General features: G+C 38.6%; 1 protein-coding gene across 1 annotated transcript in view; it reads right to left on the bottom strand.

Moving 5' to 3' along the window:
* RXFP2 (relaxin family peptide receptor 2) overlaps positions 1-16352 on the bottom strand; it is a 221413-nt gene extending 205061 nt beyond the window's left edge. The window contains exons 1-2 of the mRNA XM_072722115.1: positions 16256-16352; positions 15929-16084 (exon numbers count right to left, since the gene is read on the bottom strand). Coding sequence (XP_072578216.1) covers positions 15929-16084; positions 16256-16352 — 253 coding nt within the window. The remainder of the gene's footprint in view (positions 1-15928; positions 16085-16255) is intronic.
* Between the last annotated feature and the right edge of the window lie 4827 nt (positions 16353-21179).

The raw sequence follows: 21179 nt of genomic DNA, 5'->3' as shown, positions 1-21179 counted from the left end.
CTCCTTTCAAATTGTAAATACCCAAAATCTTAAAAGAACCACATTGGCATTTTACTGATTTTGACATGGTGAAAATGGACATAATCTATAGTTCTCTTTAATTTTCTATACATTATTATTTATACAGGATAGATGATCTTAAAGATTGAAGGTTTGGGGGGGTCTTCTTTTTGGTAAGGAAAGTAATCACAGCATTTTATGATCATTTTTCCCCTTTTTTATCTTTTTTTCTTTCAGTAGAATTCAGTGATTCACCACTTACACACAATACCCAGTGCTCATCAGAACAAGCCCTCCTTAATGCCCATCACCCATCTAGCCCATTTCCCACCCACCTCCTTCCTCAACCCTCAGTTGTTCTCTATCGTTAAGAGTCTTTTATGGCTTGCTTCCCTCTCTCCTTTTCTTTCTTCCCTTCCCATATGTTCATCTGTTTTATTTCCTAAATTCCACATAAAGTGAAATCATATGATATTTGTCTTTCTCTGACTTATTTTACTTAACGTAGCGCACTTTAGCTCCATCCATGTCGTTGCAACAATCATTTTAGATTCTGTATAAGGCTCTAAAGAAAATCACTCAACGACAATATAAATTCTTTAAAAACAAAGTTCCTCCTTTCGATATAGGTTCTCAGTCTCCTAACTACATTTCCAGAATGTAAAAAAGGCTCTGGAAATTGAAAATCTTCTGTGTAACTCATTTGCCTGCAAAACCTGATCTGACTTGAACTTATTTGGCCACAAAACTTGACCTTACCTGACATGAGGCTACACTTAGTCTTTTTTAATCCCACTTTATGTAAATATTCATACACTGCTATACAGAAATATTAGTGTATTTAATTACCCATGCTGCCTTAGAACACTGCTACAGAATTCAGAATACTGAAGCAATAAATTATGACTCCAAAGGCATCAGAAGATGGATTAAGAATCTACATTACTTTTAATTTTTTAATACATTGCTCTCTACCACTTCTTTTTCTGAAAATAATTGGTGAGCCATATAGACGTCCCTGGTAATAGAGTTCTAAAGTAGAGTCAGACTTTAAATCGGAATTAACTAGCACCACATTCCTATTTTTTTGGTTCTGTTGAAATTCATTATGCCCAGTCAAAATAGTAAAATTGTTTTAATGGTTAAGAAATAAATCTGGTTGAAGTATCACATGCCTTTCCATTTCTTCTTTTTTCATTCTGGGGTTTCTTCTAGCACATCTATACTTAATATTTGGGGTATATATCTGAAAACATATATTTGATAATATTTGATAATATATAATTGATACTTTCATCAATTTGTTGATAAGAGGAAGTATAGTTATGTGATCAGATTGTTCCTGATTGAGTCTGTGGACACAGGTAAAGATAGAATTAGACACAGCCTTCAAGAAATTCCCAGACAGTAATTTCTTAGCAAATTTTTGGAAAACTTAGTTTAAGCATATAGTAAATGTATAAAGGTGACCCAAAACATTTTATTTTGTTTTGTGATGTTCATGGTTTTTTAGTAATTTACTTCAAAAAGGCAATTAAAAATGATTTGTCTCAAAATAAAGAGATGTGCTGGTAAATATATCATTTATTTGCTAATAACTTACATAAGATGAAGAGATGACTGGAGGACTTCCCAGAAGTCAGATGAATGAAAAACCAAAAACAGGTCCAGATAACCATAAATAGATCATCTTCCTTCTGCAACTTGAACGTTTCCCCTCAGTCAGATCTTCTGATTTCATCTGCAATAGCCTGGATGTAGGGTAATTATAATCCTATTCCTCTTTGTTATTCTGTGTTTAGAGGGAGTTTGGATTGTGGATTTATCTAGGCAGGTAACAGAGATAAAGAAATATCCCAAGTTTTGCAAAGTAAAACCATAGCACCTCATACAGAAGGGATTAACAAGGACCCAGATGCCTCAGGAATAAGGTTTGGAGCCGTCTACAAGGCAAAGAACTCAGACAAGTTGGGGTCTGGCCATGGTGGAAAGAGTTGCTAAAGAAAAGTGATAAAACTGCTTGTTAGCAACCAATTGCTGAAATGAGGATGATGACATATACCACATTTCCTTCTTGTATCATGTAATGATAATGTCTTTGAACTAATTTATTTTTATCTCTTCCATTCCTTGGTATACATAGGATGTGTTGTGGTGGTGAACTTTACAAATTTACTTCAGAGCCTTCATGTACCAGTATGAAATTGTGAGAAAACTGGGTGAGAAATGGATTTGGCCCAGATTTCCTGAATTCAGAGCTGGATGCAGTGAGACTCTTGGATTGTTTCCTTTTAGAAATAGGGTGAGTAAATTTTGATTCGTTTCCTTGAATTATGTTAAGGAGGAGTAACTGTTGATGTTATGACGCACATAAGAAGACTGGATATACATCTTAGGCAAGTGGATACTTGTCATTCCTAGTGCCCATCTTCTTTGTTCTGTCTGCCTGGTGCACAAATCCAAACTCAGAATCGCTGGCTTTCTTGCCACTAAGTTGTGAACATTGGAGCTAGGTCTAACAATCAGGTGCCTTATGCAGGTATTCCTTTTGGAAGTGAGCCTCATGAGAAACAAGCTCTGTCCAGAGCTCCCATTTTGCTGAGGCAGGTGGAAGTGGGAGTGTCTGGCTTTGGGCAGGATAGTGTGAGGATGCCACGTAGAATTCTTGAGGATGCCAAGTGATGTAGGACTATGTCCACCCAATGCCTGTTAGCTGCTAAAAATTCAATAAATTATTGCTATTGATAGTAGTAGTAGCATCAGCAGCACATAACAGAGTTCTTTAACCCTGGATGTGTTTAAGCATGGATTGGATGACCACCTGCAATGTTGCAGAGTGCTTGGGTTAGGTAACTGGTATACGTCATGCTTTGCTTTTTTATTATCCTTGTTTTTGTTTCTTAGGGGGAGCTGCTGTTTCCTTATCCTTTGTTATTCCAGAGGGCTTTATAAAGGGGTCCTACTTCCCTATCACCAGGTCATTGTGGACATATGACTTAGACTGGTCAATAGAATACTGTATTGTATGGACATAGTATATGGACATATTTTTTTTTAAGATTTATTTATTTATTCAGAGAGAGAGAGAGAAAGGTAGAGACACAGGCAGAGGGAGAAGCAGGCTCCATGCAGGAAGCCCGAAGTGGGACTCTATCCTGGGTCTCCAGGATCACACCCCAGGCTGCAGGAGGCGCCAAACCGCTGCACAACCGGGGCTGCCCAGTATATGGACATATTGAATGGACATGGACATAGTGATTTTCCCCCATGGAGGTGGATGGGCATCTGATCCAAAAGGGCCAATTCTAAGATTGATTCTGATGCTGGGTGGGGGTATCTATTTTTTTCTGAGATCATTACCTTCAAGACTTGAGCTTTCATGAGCATCTTTTTATGTAGTCAAAGACTCTGGCCTCCACTTGGGTGAAGACAAACAGAGGGAAATAGAGATGAGAAATGAAGAAAGAGAGAGTGAGAGAGAAAGAGAATGAAAATAAAGTGTGTGTGAGAGAAAGAAAAAAAGAGAGTGAGGGAGGGAGGAGAAAAAAGAGGAAGGCAATTGGAGGGAGAAAGAAAGGGAGGAGAGGAGGTAGGAATAGGAGGGAAGGGAAGGAAACAGGGAGGGAGGGACTCAACAGCATCTTCTGACACCTTCATCAATCTGTGCATGAAGTCACAGAATGCATTTCCTAGTGATAATGAGCTAACAATGCCATTTTGGATTTAAGCTTTGTTGGATTGAGTTTTTGTTTCTTGCAAGTGGGAAAGTTCTACCTGAAAGAGCAAGCATAGCCTTTTTGAATCTGAGACACTGAAATTTTCTGTAGAGGAAAAGAGGAATATTTTCCTTTTTTCTTGAGTACCAAATCATATGGAAACCAACATCATACCCCAAGTACATATTTTATTTTTCAAACAGAAATTCTGAAAATAGGTTTTTAAATCTATGTCTGGGCAAGGAAAAGTAAAGAGAGAATACTTTTAGGGTTGAAAATAGAAGACTGGGATGCCTGAGTGGCTCACTGGTTGAGCATCTTGCCTTTGGCTCAGGGCATGATCCCAGAGTCCTGGGGTTGAGTCTCGCATCAGACTCCCTGCAGGAAGCCTGCTTCTCTGCTTGTGTCTCTGCCTCTCTCCATGTCTCTAATGAATAAATGAATAAAATATTTAAAAAAGAAAATAGAAGATTGTAGTGATTAATTTCCCTAAAGGGGTCCACTCTTATCACGAGGCATTTCTATTCCTGTCACCAGAAAAACAATTAGGTGGGCCCCTGAGTCCAAATATCCATCTATACAGTGCTATTGGTGAGGTTCTTTAACTTTATGAATGCAAAAAAAAAGAGTATGACTAAACCCATAAGATGGGACAAGAAATTCTATAGAGAAGTTCCAAAAACTCATTTTAAAACAAAAAAGACCTATTTGTCTTCAAAGAATAATTTGGGTTTTAACCAGATTTGGATTCCTCTTCTACCAGTCCAATTTTGAGCTGCTTCTTAGTCTTGATACATTACTTACAGTACTGTTAAAAGATAATCTAATTTTGTTTAATCTTTGTAGCATCCTTTTATACAATGGGAAAGACAGGCTTTAAGAAACTAAGAAATTAGCTCAAGTTTCATGATTTGTAAGTATGGAGCCAGAGCAAGACTATGTGACTTAAATCTGTTTCCTTTTTCTTTTTAATTATTATTGTTGTGGTAAGAACATTAAACATGAGATCTACCACCTTGACAGATTTTTAAGTTCACAGTACAGTATTGTTAAATATAGGCACAGTGTTGTATGGCAGTTCTCTGGAACTTATTCATCTTACATAATTAACATTTTATGCTCTGATTAGCAAACCCACTCCCCCACTTCTTCAGTCCCTGGCAATCACATTTTACTCTCTGTTTCTATGAGATTAACTATTGTTAGATATATCATATATGTGGAAACATAGTGTTTCATTATGTGACTAGCTTATTTCATTTAGCATAATGATCTCGTTTCATTCATGTTGTCATATATTGAAGGATTTCCTTCTTTTTTAAAGATTTTGTTTATTTATTCATGAGAGACACAGAGAGAGGCAGAGACACAGGCAGAGGGAGAAGTATGCTCCCTGCAGGGAGCCTGATGAGGGACTTGATCGCAGGACCCCAGGATCACAACCTGAGCCAGAGGCAGTCAGACACTCAACCACTGAGCCACGCACATGTTGCTTCCTTCTTGTTTAAGGCTGAATAATATTCCAGGGTGTGTCTGTCATATTTTTTTATCATATTTGTAATCCATTCATCCATTGATGGTTGTTTAAGTTTTTTCCACATCTTGGCTATTGTGAATGGTGCTGCAATATACTTTTTGGCCATTTGTAGATCTTTGGAGAAATGTCAGTTTAAGTCCTTAGCCCATTTTATGGTTGGGCTATTGGTTATTTTGCTATCAAGCTGTAGGAGTTCATTATATAGTTTGGAAATTAATCCCTTATCAGATAAATAGTGTGCAAATATTTTCTCCCATTCCATAGGTTGCCTTTCAATGCTATTTTTTCCTTTGCTGTAGTCCCACTGTCTATTTGTGTTTTTGTTAACTGTGCTTTTGGTGTCATCTCCATGAAATCATTGTCAAGACCAAACCTTTTACCGTATGTTTTATTCTAGGAGTTTTATGATTTCAGGTCTTCTGTTTAAGTATTTATGCCATTTTCAGTTGTTTTTTATATATGGTATACAATAAGGGTCTGATTTTATTCTTTGCATGTAGATATCCAGTTTTCCCAGCACCACTTGTTGAAGAAACTATCCTTTCCCCATTGTACAGTTCTGACACCCTTGTTAAATATCAGTTGACTGTATATGTGTAGATTGATTTCTGGGGTTTGTATTCTGTTCCATTGGCCTAGACAGGCCAGTAGTGTTTATGCCAGTACCATCGTGTTTGAATTACTGTAGCTTTATAATGTAGCTTGAAATCAAAAAGTGTGATGCCTCCAGCTTTGTTGTTCTTCCTCGGGAGTGTTTGGTTGATTAGAATTCTTTGTAGTTCCATATGAAAGTTTTTCCTCTAACATCAGGACAAAGGGAAGGATGCCCACAGTGACCGCTTTTATTCAACACAGAACAAGAAGTCCTAGCCAGAGCAATTAGGTGAGAAAAATTGCCCGTTTGCAGATGACATAATCTCATATATTAAAAAATTTGAGGATTCCAGAAAACAACTTAAAATAAAGTCAGTAATATTGTAGGATAAAAAATCAATTTATGAAAATTAGTTTTTCTATACACTAACAATGAATTGCCTGTAAAGGAAATTAGGAAAACAATCTCATTTACAGTAGCATCAAAAAGAAAAAAATATTTAGGAATAAGCTTAACTAAGGAGGAAAAGTTTGTACACTGAAAACTATAAAATATTGATGAAGGGAATTAAAGAAGATACAAATAAATAGAAAAATATCTCCATGTTTACAGATTAAGAAACTTAACATTGTTAAAATGTCCATACTACCCAAAGCAATCCAGATTTAATGCAATCTCCATTAAAACCCAATGACATTTTTTTTTACAGATATTGAAAAAGCAATTCCAAAACTCATATTGAACCACAAAGGACTAAAGATAGCCAAAATTATTTCTAAAATGTGTGCTATTGATGTGATAATGACATAATGAAAAAAATATCTCTAAAAAGAAAATGTAGGAAAATAATTAAGTGTAGATATGCAGTATATACTGTAGCTGGCACACAAACACCAATTCTACATATCTCTTACCAACTCTGTGTTCAGTGATGCTATTTGGTTATTTGAAATCAGAAATAATAGGAGTATTTACACCACAGAAAGTGGCAGATCCTACAAATCAGGACTTTTATTTGGAAAGCCAGTTGTTAAAGCTTTAACAGCACACCACCGCCTGCATGTTAATGAACATCATGGCTCATTTTTATTTTCACAAATTAGTGCACACATAAAAATATATAACATATATAATGATATTAATATAATTATTCTTAATATTTATTTTAAAAAATTCATTTCCAGTCTAAAATTTGGAGTTTTGAAATTAAAGATTTAAATAGACTCTAAAGCAACTAGTATAATTTAAGAAACTAAAATTAAGGAAGTATTCCTTTTCAAGATAAATTTTGACACAAAAAACATTTCAAAAGGTATTTTGAGACATAGAATTTGGTCTTTAAACTGGTATATGGGTATCAGAGATTAGGATGCCAAGTATGTTTAATGAGGTATCATGTTACTTCAATCCTTTTCAGGGACTGGGAGGTAGGAAAGAAAATCTTGGCTATGGCAGCCATAAGTACCAGCATTCTAGTCTCCTGTCAACCTGGGCTAACTTTTCACTCAGAAAATATAGTCACCTTATCCTTACTCCCCTAGAGCAGTACACCAACCTGATGGTAGAAACATATTATTGAGACAGTGCTTCACTATAATTGACATCATAGTGATATCAAGGTAGTTTCTCAAGGAGGAAAGATGTCAGTCAGGTAGAAATATTTTGGTGGCAAATGAACAATTAGGATGACAGAACTATCTCATCACTGAGAGCAGCTTAATAGGAGAGCCCCCTTGGAACCTTCACTTTTTAAAAGTTGAAACACTCTGATTGGTTCAGGAGGCAGTGGAAAATCCATATATAGAGCTTAAGTTTTGCTTGTTATATAAATGTAAAATCTTCCTCTTCTCTTGCATTACAACAAAATATGACAATGGAAATATAAAATGATTATTAAAATAGAATCCAACAAATCTGGAAGCCTACAGAGTAACAACTTTGTGTGAGAGTCTGAGATACTAATAATTTATTAGAAGAAAAAGGATAGGGAATCCCTGGGTGGCTCAGTGGTTAAGTATCTGCCTTCAGCCCAGGGCGTGATCCTGGAGTCCTGGGATTGAGTCCCACATCAGGCTCCCTGCATGGAGCCTGCTTCTCCCTCTACCTGTGTCTCTGCCTCTCTCTCTCTCTTATATATATATATATATTTTTTTTTTCTTTCATGAATAAATAACATTTAAAAATCTTTAAAAGAAGAAGAAAAAGAAAAAAAAGTATATATACATGTGGACGAATAGGTATTAATTTGGGGAAATAAATAAGGTCAAAAGAGTGAGAGATGTATATTTTACAAGAGATAAGGAAAAAAGAAATCACTGCTAAGTTGTGATGAACGATTGCAAGGATCAAGTGGGATATAATCTGGTCTTTGATCACTCTATTTGGAATGGATAGAAACTAAGGACAGAGAGTGAGTATTCATCTTTAGCAAATATGTGAATATTTCTAACTGGAAAATAGAGATGTGAATGACATACAGACCCATATTCTCTCTGTATCAATGTTTTTGTCTGGGAGCTAGCTAAGGGAACTAAATCTAACTATTCTGCATGTGTGACCTCCATGAGCTCCCAAAGTAAGGGCTAAGGTGCTATGAATTGGGCTAGTAGAAAAGGCACTGGCCTAAGAATAAAAAGACCCATGCCCTCATCCTGTCTGCACCACTGACTTAATTTGTTTCTCTTATTTATAAAACCAGCCAGGTAGAATATTGAAGCCTAACAATCCCTTCAAGTTCTTAAATTCCTTGATAATGCCTGGAACCACAGGGCCATTTGCAATGTCACTCTTCAAGTATGCTAAACACTTTGTCCTTTTGGTCATTGCTCATATAGGAGTCTGTGTTCCTCAGATAGCCAGTTCACACTTGCTCTGTTGTGTGCCAGGTCATTTTTGCTACTAATTCTCAAAATTGAGATCAGATGTATGAGTTCCTTAAGATTTACAGGTAGTTCTCAGTTTTTGACTGCTCATTAAAATATCCAGAGGACAGACACTTAAAACTACTATGTCCCACTTGGGGATTCTGATTTAGTTGGTCTTGGGTGTAGCCTGGGCGTGGAGATCTTTAAAAGCTTCCCAGGTGATCCTACTGTGCATCTTGTCTTGAGAACTATTGTATGTAGGACAGTTTCAGGTCCTTATTGGCAGCATTAGTTTTATAAGTCATATCCTGCAGTCTGGCAAGACTAACTTCAGTTTCCTAATTTGCCTACGTGATTCTACAAGCAGTAGATCAGTCCTATGTTGGCTGGTGAGAGAGCTCTCTGTTAAGCCTGTCCTCGGTCCCAACCCTCTCCTCCCCAAAACAAAACTCTTACCCTTAGTAGAAATAGAATGGTAGGGAAAAGGCTTGTTCAAGCCCTGCCTCATCTGAAACACCTGTAAAACTTATCACAAAAGCTGAGGATTCAGTATATATAGGAAAAGCCTAGGAACTTACTCCCAAATAGTGTACTTAATGCTTTTAGTAATAGATGGAGCCTCAAGATAAAATGATGCAATTCTAAAGGAAAAGCCACTACACATAGGTTGGTAATGATATCTAAAGGAATAGGCTTTAATGAATACTAGGATACCAATATTTAAAGCAAGTCAAAAAGCTTTCTAAGCCAGTAAAGATAGCACCTGCAATTTTTAACATGTTGTCATTCAGGAAGGACTACCTAGGAAAAACAGGGAAAATAGATTACTGCAAAATGAAAAGCATATGGTGTGCAACTGAACAAATTTGGCATACTTGTCCAAAGTAAATGCTTTCTAAATATAATCAATCTGTGTCACACAGTGATTCCACAGGATTCCATAGGGGGGAAAAAAGCCTTTGACCACATGGCCAAATTAAAAGAACATTCTTTGGAGTGAAATTATTCTTTGTTTACAATGTGTGTGTTCTTGTCTTTTAAATGACAAGTGCTATTTTACCATAATGTGTCTTCAATCAAGCAGCTGAGTTAAATTCTTTAGCCTTGGGGGAAAACTAGTACAGAAGTCAGGAGAGAGGGGCGCCTGGGTGGCTCAGTGGTTTAATGCTTACCTTCGGCCCAGGGCGTGGTCCTGGAGTCTTGGGATCGAGTCCCACGTCGGGCTCCCTGCATGGAACCTGCTTCTCCCTCTGCCTGTGTCTCTCATAAACTTAAAAAGAAGAAGAAGAAGTCAGAGGAGAATATTGAATTCCAGGGATCCACCTAGGGTCTTCCTAATGCTGTTTGATTGTGTGCAGCAAAATAGAGAGGTTACTATTGAAGGTATTAAATCATTCTCTGAGGAGAGATTTAAGAAGTCCAGGGTAAGCAGAATTTCTCCACGTTGGGGTATGTGAGGACCATAAAGTGGAAGCTAGCAGAAAAAAGAACAATGCAAGTCATTTTGGGTATCTGTTGTTACAACAAAAACCATTCTCCAAACTCATATGTTAAAACAACCATGTTATTTTATATCTTAACTATTTGATGGATCTTTTAAGCAAAGCTGAGCTGGGAGATACTTCTGCTCCATGTGTCATCACTCTTTGGTACTTAGCTGGTGGCTGGTCTGGTCCGAAAGGGTCCAACTAACCTGTTAACATGCCTGGGGGCCTTGGTGGCCACCTGGAAGGCTGAACTCAGCTGAGCCATTTCCTTCCTCCTGTGACCTCTGGACCTCTCCACATGACCAATGTACCTGTTATAGGGCAGGGCAGAGCTCTTAGAGGCTAGGCAGAAGCAGCCGGTCCTCTTAGAAGTCAGACCCAGAATGGTCATCACTCTGCCATACTCCATTGGTCAAATAGTCACAGGCCAGCCCTAATTCAAAGAGTAGGGAAACAAATCACACTTTTCTATAGGAAGAGTATTAAGTATGCACAGCTACCATTAATATTCCAGGCAGCTTGCCCTCCGGCCACAAATGCTTTAGATTCCTCCCACAAGACTCTCAAAGTCTTACTCCACTATGGCATTGGCTTGGAGTCCAGGATCTCATTTTCTGAGTCAAGTATAGATGTAGATGAGGCGTTTCAGATATAATTACTCCAATACATGCCCTATTGCTTTAAAGACCTGTGAATTAAAGAGACAAAGTATCTGCCTCAGTATACAATGGTTCTGTGGTAAGCACTCCCATTTTAAAGCAGGAAAATGGGAGGTACATAGTTGTGACTGCTTGGTCCAGTGCTATTCCCTTGGAATGATTCTCCTCCATTTTTGGGTCTATCAGTTATCCACTGATAAGTAATAAATAATTCCAGACCCTAAGGGCTTAAGACAACAATGTATTATTCTCTGTCATATTTCTATCAGGTAACTGGACTCAACAGTTTCCACTTGCTGAGATGTGCTTACAGTCAATCTTGACCAGGGCTTGCAGTCACCTGAAGGCTCACCTCTATTGTCTTGCCAGAGTTCTAGTTACAAGACTGGGCTCTTAATAAACCTGCTTACTCTCAGCTCCATACCCCCTCTGCAATGGTTGGGATTGGAATTCTGAAAAATTGTATTTCCCAAATGCCCTTGCTTGCTGGTGTCTATTAGATTTTGCCAGTGAAAAGCACTCAAGGAAGTATCAGAGGCAAGAAGAGAGATAGTTTCATTCTACATTTTCCAGTTTCTTTCAGCTTCGTTGCAGTTGAAACAGACACTTGGTTCTAAGCCGAGCTTTGTTTTTTTTTTTTTAAATTGGGGTATAATTTATATAACATTATATTAATTTCAGGAGTATATGTAATGATGCAGTATTTGTATATATTGCAAATTGATCATGACAATAAGTCCATGTAACATATATAATCACAGATTTTTTTCTTGTGATGAGATATTTTAAGATCCACTCTCCTAGCTACTTTCAAATATGCAATACAGTATTATCAACTATAGTCACCATGCAGGACATTATATCCCCATGACTTGTTCATTTTATAACTGGAAATTTGTACCTTTGATCTCTTTCACCCATTTTGCCCACTTCCCACCCTCACCTTAGATAACCCCCAGTGTATGCTGTATATTTATGAGAACCCCAGGTTCTTTGGACACCAATGACTGAGCATCCTTCCTCAGGTTAAGTATCAGTTGTGTGAACCTTACCTGACAGGTCTGAACACCAGCCCCAAGAGCCCCATCTTGAACTTCTAGGTTCTTGTGACCCCTGTTCTCCCTCAGGTAACACTGGAACAGACTCCTACAGTTATTAATCTCTGAGGGACCTCAGCATGCTTTTTTGCTTTTTCAACCCCACAATATTTATAAAACCAATCCCTTTTATGTGATATGGTATAATTTCTGTTTTTATGACTGGAACTTAATGGATGTAAAGACTAAACCAATTGCTTTCTTTCTTGTGTTTCTTGCCTGGTTTGGGAAAGCTGTTGTAGCCTATATTCCTGAGCTCATTTTTATGGCCATGTTTAATATGCCCTCTCTCTGCCTCAAGTAGGTCAGCCCTTTTCAGAAATCAATTGCATAAGTATTTGAAGAACTCTTTCTTAATCTGAGGAGCACATGCTACAAGTTTACCACCATCTTTCCTAACAACAACAACAACAAAAATTATTAAAACTAGAATGGGGTCAAGCAGACTCTTCATTAAGATCCATGGCCAAGCCCCACTGCTCTATATGGATTCACTCATATCAAACAGCTCCCTAGGTGTTATTCCAGATTCTCCTGTTATGTTCCATGGCTGCAGCTCGGGTCAAAGTTGTACATATCAGTGACAGCCATATTTGTGCAATTGAACCACCCCCTTCACCTTGCAATGTTCTGTGGCCTCCGAAGTTGAAGTGCATATTTTATAAGCATCCTCCAACTTTAGAGGAAAATTCTATATCACGTTGCTAAAGACAGTACTGCAGGATTTGACAAAGTATCTAGTTCAGTTGTTCTCAGCATACCAGTTCAAAAAGCTGCATTTCATATACTAGTCATGCTCCTTTATCACTAGGTTCAGACACTCTCCCAGGCAAATGTTCTTTCAGATCAAATATTATACTATTGTGTCATCTTTGGAAACTCCCAGGTGGATATTATTTCTGCTACTCTTCCTCTTTATATAAGAGAATATTGGAGAGAGGGTTCCATAGCTGAGTTTAGGTGTGGAATCTGCTATTTAAATGCTGTCCCTTAGGTCGAATCCAAACTATCTGGTCCACAGGCCTACCCACAGCATGTGTCCATGCTGTGTCTGCATTACTAGCAAAGGTCCATTGTCTAGAGGGTCAAATTATTCTTTGTAGCTGATGGTATCTATGACCCAAGACCTCTGCTGTCACGGAAGAGAGTTGTTTCTCTGGGAAATCTATCTGGGACTCTGGGATTTGACTTCAGGGGTTTATTAGAGAATATTCTCTGGGACAACACTGACATAGGAGCACAGGAAGGAGGATTGAGCAGCAGATACTGAAATGCAGTACAGCTACAACAGAAGCTTCAGTCATTCCAAAATCAAGTGAAGGGGATCTGGACATTGGGCATCCTCAATCACTGGATATTGGCTACCTCTAGGAACAGGGAATAATGTTGGATGAGGCAGCTGCATTCAGCCAAAAGGAAGTCCCAGAGAGTAATGCAGCTGGATCTGAATGATGCGCCAGAGGACAGACTACAGTCTAGCTCTTGCTTGGATCCACTTGCTTCATATAATAAGTTCAGTACATTTAGGAAAAGCTCCCCCAAGATTCTGGTAGTTTTCTTTTCCTGGGAAAATTTTCAAGATGATGTTTGTTGGGAAGAAATATAGCCCCCTTTGCTGAAACTGATCTCAAGACCACAATTAATGCTAATCATCATCCTTCTCTACTACTTATTCCAGATTCCACTTTTGCTTTTTTAGGACCTCTGCTGTTATAGGTAACTTACCTGGTAAGGTGGCCTAGAACCTCATGCTGAGGTGTCTAAGCTTCTGGGCGTCTTGTCCTTCTAAGATCATGGCTATTGTCCTGGTTCATTTACTATCAAAACTGAACAAAGGAATACAAAGAGCTACTACAGTGATCATCTAGTGCCAAAGATCTTTTCTTTGCAACCAATGTGTAATGAGACCTCTCTCTCCTTCTAATGACCAGATTAATTGCTCCTGCCAAGTAGTTACTCCTCCTTCTTTGATTGAAAGTCTTTTAGTACAAGAAGCCTAAGTAACTCAGCAACAGCCATACTTAAAGCTAAATTGGACTGTTTCTGTGTCCCATGATGGAGGCATTCCCTTTCTAGGAACTGGAAACTTTAGATCTATAAAGCCTAAAGCTGTTGGGGATAGGAAGAACAAATTCCCAGGTGGGACACTGAGTGATGATAACAGAACAGTTCCTACATAAATATTTTGATTCTCAGACCCATGTATTCACCTACTGCGAACACAGTATTATACATTGTCATAGCATGATTTAGCATGTTACTGTATCCTGGAGGACAGCATACCATCTACACAGGGTATTCTTTTCAAATTGGCTCTTCAACTGCACATTCAAGAAGTTCATCTCTCCTTATTAGGCTGGCAGCCTCTAGATAGTATGGTAATGTGAAAGGACTTGTGAATTCTGTGGTCACATGCCAACTGCTACAGCCCATTTGCCAGGACCTGTATGCCTTGGTCCATGTAATATCATGTGAGGTTTTCATCTCACTGGATAAAATCTCTAAGTCCTAAAATAATGGTATTGTCTGAGGCTGGGAGGAAAGGAAGCCAAATCCATACTTGGAATATGTTTCAATGTTAGTCACTATGAAGTACTGCCTATATTGGTTTCCTAGGGCTCCTATAAAAAAGTATCACAAACTGGGTGGCTTAAAATTACAGAATTTTATTCTCTCACAATTCTAGGGCCCCAAAATCACAGTTTCAGCAGGGCCATGCTCCACTGAGACTCTGGGGGAGAATGCTTACTTCTTCCTGCCTTCTGGTAGTTTCCTTCAGTCCTTGTTCCCTGTTTTACAGTTGCATAACTACAATACATACCTCCATCTTCATGTAGTGTTCCTGTGTGTCTGTGTTTTTTTTTATAAGTATACCTGGATTAGGACCCACTCTAATGACCTTATCCTAACTTGGTTACATTTCAAAACCCTGCTTCCAAATAAGATCACACAGGTTCCAGTCGCTAGGACATCAACATATCTTTTAGGAGACACAGTTCAACCCATAACACTACCCCTTCAAAGGTAACAGGGATCCAATGTAGTCAACTTAACACTAAGCAGCTGGCTGGACTTTTTGAGGGATGGTGTCTTATTGGAGGCACATTGTTGGTCCATGTTATGGGTCAGTTGGATATTCAATGGTACCAGTAGCTATGTCAGTCTTACTTGATGGAAGGCCATGCTGTTTGACTCATGCATAGTATCTCCTGGGGCACCTGACTGGCTGTGTCAGTAGGGCATGCAAACTTTGACCTCAGCATTGTGATTTCAAGCCCTATGTTGCAGGTAGAGATTATTTTTAAACAATAGCATCCATCTCTCCCACCAGAGCTATACCATCCTGTAGCACTGGAGTGAAAAATTACAAGAGACTGACTTGTATCAAGTAGCTAAGTCATTCTGCCTAGTTGGGTGTCATGCCTGTTCTGAGTAGTAACTATCTGAGGGGCATTAACCTGAAATACAAAGATATTTTCACTTGATGTTCATTCCCATAGGTTCATCTAGTTGCTTTACCCAAGATCTTTGCTTTTCCTTTAAGCCCCTGACCAGCCAGCCAGGCCATTTGCTACTGTTCAAGAGCCTGACTTAATATTTCTTTGAGCTACCTTTCTTTCTACACATTGTGAAAGACCAGATGCACTGTTTATATCCCTGGAAGCCCACTGGAAGAATTTCTTCTCATGTTATCATTTAGGACCACTTGCCATGGGGTATGAGGGCAACAGAAGTCCACTTCTATCTTGTACCCACATACTGCACCAACTATTCATGAACTAAGCTTGGTTTGCTTACTCCTTGGTTAGAGGGCTATAGGGATACCCTGCCCTCAGCCCATGTTGTTAGAGGTATAAGCTGAGACAAAGGTGCCAGTATAACAGTAGTGGATGACAAGCAGGTTTGGGTCACCTGCTTTTACAGTCTACTTTTGCCCTCTGGCTCTGCTCATGCCTGATCCTAGATATCTCACTGCCATTTAACACTGGATTCTTCCTGAACCACTGGGCCTCCTGATTTGATGGGTCTGACAAAACCCAGCTCATGATGGGCAGCTCTGGCTGCAGAGTCACTTGATGGCATATGCCAATTATTCTGTCTTGATCAATGCCCAAAAGCATGTCAAGATCTACATTTCAATTGGTGTATAATACTCTGCCACAAATATCTTCAAAAACTTTAGAGGTCAAAAAAAAAAACTTAAGGGGTCCCAACAGTGTGATTCTTCTACTGGGGCTTGCCCTAAATTCCATGTGATGTCTTTTGCCTCCTCAGATTTCTCTATTACTCTAGTGTTTACCTGACTGTATGGCCCAAGTGAGAAGCTTGGGCTTCTCACAGTAGCCCGAATCTTCTGCTAACCTCTTTTCTGAGCCACACTCAGAGTGAATAGCCATCTAGACACTTATTTAATTGTTCAGAGAAGTATCCCCAGGTATAGATGGCACAGCAGCTGCAGTTAAAGCTACAACTATCTTGAGTTGGCAGTAATCCATGGTCACCCTCCAATATCTGTCAGACTCCTGTTGGAGCCAGTCTTATGAATTAGAAACATAAAGGAAGCCACCATCTCTGAATTCGTTAGGTCTTTAAGGGTTGCACTAATTTATGCCATTTCCCTTGTGATTTACTTTCATAGCTAGAAGAAGGATACTTCCAGAGGCTTCCATTCGGCTTTCTCAACTACCATGCTCTTGCCAGCACACCAAGAAATATGTGTGCCAACCTCATATATGTCTATTCCCATTGTACTTTGAGAGACTGGAGCAATGACCCCTCTCTTGACAAGTGTTTCTGCTGTGGAACTAGATCTGGGTTGAGATAACATGTACTATCTGGTCTACATGAGTCTTACTTCTATGAAGATACCCTTGATGATGTTAGTTCCTAGGTATCAACATCAACTCAGATTTTGGATCCAACAGTTCTCAAATGTCTGGTTCATAAGTATATAGTGGCACTTCGCCTTCCATAGCACATGATTACCCAAGGAAATGGCTGAATCCCTTTAGAGAATGACTGGAGGAGTTATTACTGGTTGTAGTGGTACCAATTCCTTCCTCTTGGGCCTAACTTCTAGGTCCGTGGGCTCCAGGTCTGAAAAATGGCTTAGGTCTGGAAACCTGGCAAAGGATAGGGACTTTTTATTTGGGACAGCTTCCCCCAGCATTCTGATTATCCATCCTTGATTTATTTTGGTAGTATAGATGGAGCAATATGTTGTTGGCTGCCCATCTATTTTGTTCTTAGGGTTGCTGTCTTATACCAGCCATCACTTTATCTCTTTGCAAATCAGGCTTCCTGGCTCCCTGACCTTGCCTCTTATTATAATAATTATAACGTGCCCACCTTACATATCTCTGAGGGAGAGCATCACCTCCATTTCTTTTATTTTAAGATCCTAGCTATGGATCAGGCATCACATGGGAGCCTGTTAGAAATGCAGAATTTCAGACCCCAAACCAGTTCTATGGAATCAGAATCTTCATTTTAACAATCTCTTCAAGTGATTTCTATGCTTGAAAAGCTCTACACAAATCTTGCTTTCGTTTTCAACCCTAGCCTTATAAACCAAAGCATAATTACTCCTCCAGTTTTAATGCTATGGTTTTAAATATAGGTTCTCTTTTGACACTTACGGTCCATGCCATTATAGATCAGCAGGCTGGGCCTAGACCTTTCCCCTGATGTTGTCATTAACAGAACTGTAGAAATCATTAAACAAAATCAAGAACTGTGTTTATCCAACCTTATCATACAAATTTATGTAAAATCCCTTGCCTTGATTATAGTCATTAGTGAATGAAAACATTTTTGTACTTCCACAAGTACATTTCATTTTTAAACATCATACATTTTATACCAAAGCTTTCAAGCCACCACTTTTACCTATGAGATCAAGGACGTGGACAGAAACGTCATTTAACCATTCATTGACAGACTGTGCTGTGACAATTAATTGCTCTATGTTGTAACTTTAGCAAGCACAAGCATAAGTTTTGCTTGATCAATAGCCACACTATTGAAATTAGAGCTGGGGAAGAAAGCTAGGTCCAATAATAGTAGGGATTGGTAAAACTTACCCAAGCGGACCTTTGTGAGGTAAGCCTAGAAGTCCTATGTGCAATTCTAGGGAGCATGGCAACCCTTTGGAAGACATTTTGGCTATATCTCTAAAATGCATGTACCATTTGACCTAGAATTTCCATTTGTATCAATCAGGATTGATTTGGCTGAATGCAACCAAATCCAATTAGTGACTTAACCAAATAGAGCTTATTTTTGTCATAAGGAATAAATCCAGCATAAGGCATTCATCTGTTATTGGCCGGTGAGTTGCATCCTCATGATTAGAATATATCTCATACCAAACAAATTCCAGAGTAAAGTATAAAGGTCAAAAGACGAAAGGGACATGTCCAGTTGGGCCTGCACCCTATAGTAAGCTTTCCCTGAAGGGAAAATCTATCATATTTCCTTATATATCATTGACTTTGTCTCCTCAGTCACTTTTCACTTGCTGCCCAAGTACAAAAGAGTTCAGGAAGCTGAGCATTAGAAGCAGGGCACTTTGTCACCCCACACAAAACTGGGGAGAGAAAGGAAGAGTGGGCATTGGGTGGACATCTAGCTATGGCTGTCACATCATCACTAGAAATATATCCTTCAGATTTATTATCACCAATATACAATGATGTGTGCAAAAGCACTCATGACAGCAAAAATCTAGCAATAATATAATGACCATCAGTTGAGGACTTGTAAAGCTAATTTTTAATTTATAATATGAAAACTATGCAACAATTAAAAATGAAGTTTATGTGGACAGGTGTCCAAAATGCAATTAAGTGAAGAAAGAAAGCTGAACTATTTAGAACTATGAAGAAATATATCTATTTTTTATATACACATATTGATACATATATGTAAAATACATATATAGATATTCAAATGATTCCATTTGAGAAAAAAGAGAGAGAAAGAATTAATTAGATAAAGGTAGTACAAGTAGAAAGATGAAAAAGTCCTGGAATAATACACAATAGAATATAAATGGTATTTTCCTCTGGGATGTGCAAATGGGAAGCTGGGTTTAGGGGTGCAATGGGCTTTTACAGCCTTTGGTAATGATTGAAAAATTTTTAAAACTTTTATTTAAAATGAATAATAAGGCATTAATATCAAGACATAAGAAAAAAGCAATTATAAGTATTTTATTAAGTAAATGTATCACTTGTGTAACTGAAGACAAAGGACAAAGCTTCCAGACTGGCCTGAAGGCTAGTCCTGGCTGTATTTCTCCATGATTCTGTCATCCTATTGTTGGCTTTGTTCTTAAATTGACTTTTCTCAAGTGACACAATAGCTATAGCAGTTCTTGGGCTTATATCAATATGCAATAGCATCTGGAAAGAAAGGAGAGAGTCATCTGGCTCTCCCTTTTAAAAACAATGTTAAGATCTTTTACAGAAATCTTTGGCATATCTGCCTCATGTCTCATTGTTGTAACTTTGGAGTGGCCACTGTGGCCTGGGGAATATGATGTGTTGTTGGGTTTAGACCCGGCTCCCTAAGGCCTCAGTTCCACCAGTGGTTTTTAGTCTTGATTGCTATATTAGTTTGTGAGGACTGCTGTAACAAAGTACAGCTAACTGGGTGGCACACACAACAGAAGTTTATTGCCTCACAGTTCTAGAGGCTAGATGTCCAAAATCAAGGGGTCAAGAATAGGGTAGGTTCCTTCTGGGGGCATCTGTTCTGGGTCTCCCCTAGCTTCTGGTGGTTTCTGGCAATTTTTGATGTTCCTTGGCTTCTGCCTGGCCACCCTGATAGCTGCTTTCATCTTCACATGGCATTCTCTCTATATCTGCTTCATAGTCCAAATTTCCCCTATATATAAGGACACCAGTCATATTAGATTAAGATCCCACCATATTCCAGTATGAACTCATTTTAATTAATTACATCTTCAATGACCCTATTTACAAATAAGGTAACATTATGAGGTACTAATAGTTCAGACTTAAACAAATAAACTTTTTGCAGATACAATTCAACTCATAATACATGCCCACTAGGATCATCCGAGAAATTTTAAACAATGCTAATAATGCCTGGCCTGAGCACCACTCCAGACCAGTTAAGTCAGAATTTCTGTGCAAGGGACCCAGGCAATAGGTATTTTTGAAAAGTCTCTCAGTGTGAATCTAATGTGCAATGAGGGTTGAGAAATGCTGCCTTAGGGACCTGAGCCCCAGAGCTGGGGCAGTGGAGTCAGATTTTCCTAAAGCACATGGGCTGCACAGGGAAGAAATGGAAACCCAGATACAAAACAAAAAGGGAGGCTGAAGAGGTCATCTCCAATGTCCACATGTTATGGCAAACTCCAGCTTGGATCAGACAGACATTTGGCTGGTGGAATAGTTCACACTTTAGGTATTGCTAATAGGCAGGCAAGTGGTCCAAGTATGATATGTGTTTCTTCCCAACAGACACCTCACCAGAGAATGAGGCAAGGAATAGGAGAGAAGATCTTTGAAGAGCCTGGATGGAACTAGTATGAATTACAGGACAAAGAATCAGGGGCCCATCCATATGGCATGGATAAGTGGGTATTCATGATGCACTGTGATCACAGACTTCAAAGACACCCCAGTTTATGACACAGTAAAATACCAGGTCTGTAGGTGACAGGATTTGACATTGAGGCTCCTTGGTATGTAGATAGTCCCTGGCTTACAATGGTTTGACTTATAATTTTTAAACTTCATTATAGTGCAGAAATAATATGCAGCAGTAAAAACCATACTTTTAATCTTTAATTTTGATCTTTTCCCAGGCTACTGATATGTGGTGCTGTACTCTCTCATGATCCTGGACAGGAGCAGCCTTAGCAAACAGTTAGCCTGTGATCATGAGGGTCAACAATCAATATACTGACAACCATTCTATATCCAGACAGCTACTGTGATTTTCACTTTCAGTATAGTATTCAATAAATTACATGAACTATTCAGTACTTGATTATAAAATAGGTTTTGTGTTAGATTTTGTGCACTATAGGCTAAAATAAGTGTTCTGAGCATGTTTAAGGAAGGCTAGGCTAAGCTAGGTTAGGTGTATTAAATCCATTTTTGGCTTAGGATATTTTTAATTTATGATGGGTTTATTGAAATATGAACTCATCGTAAGTTGAGGAAAAGCCATACTAAATTACTTGGGAT

The sequence above is a fragment of the Vulpes vulpes genome, chromosome 9, assembly GCF_048418805.1.
Source record: "Vulpes vulpes isolate BD-2025 chromosome 9, VulVul3, whole genome shotgun sequence".
Lineage (NCBI taxonomy): Eukaryota > Metazoa > Chordata > Mammalia > Carnivora > Canidae > Vulpes > Vulpes vulpes.
The sequence above is the reverse complement of the archived record's forward strand: the minus strand, read 5'-3'. Positions and strand labels throughout refer to the sequence as shown.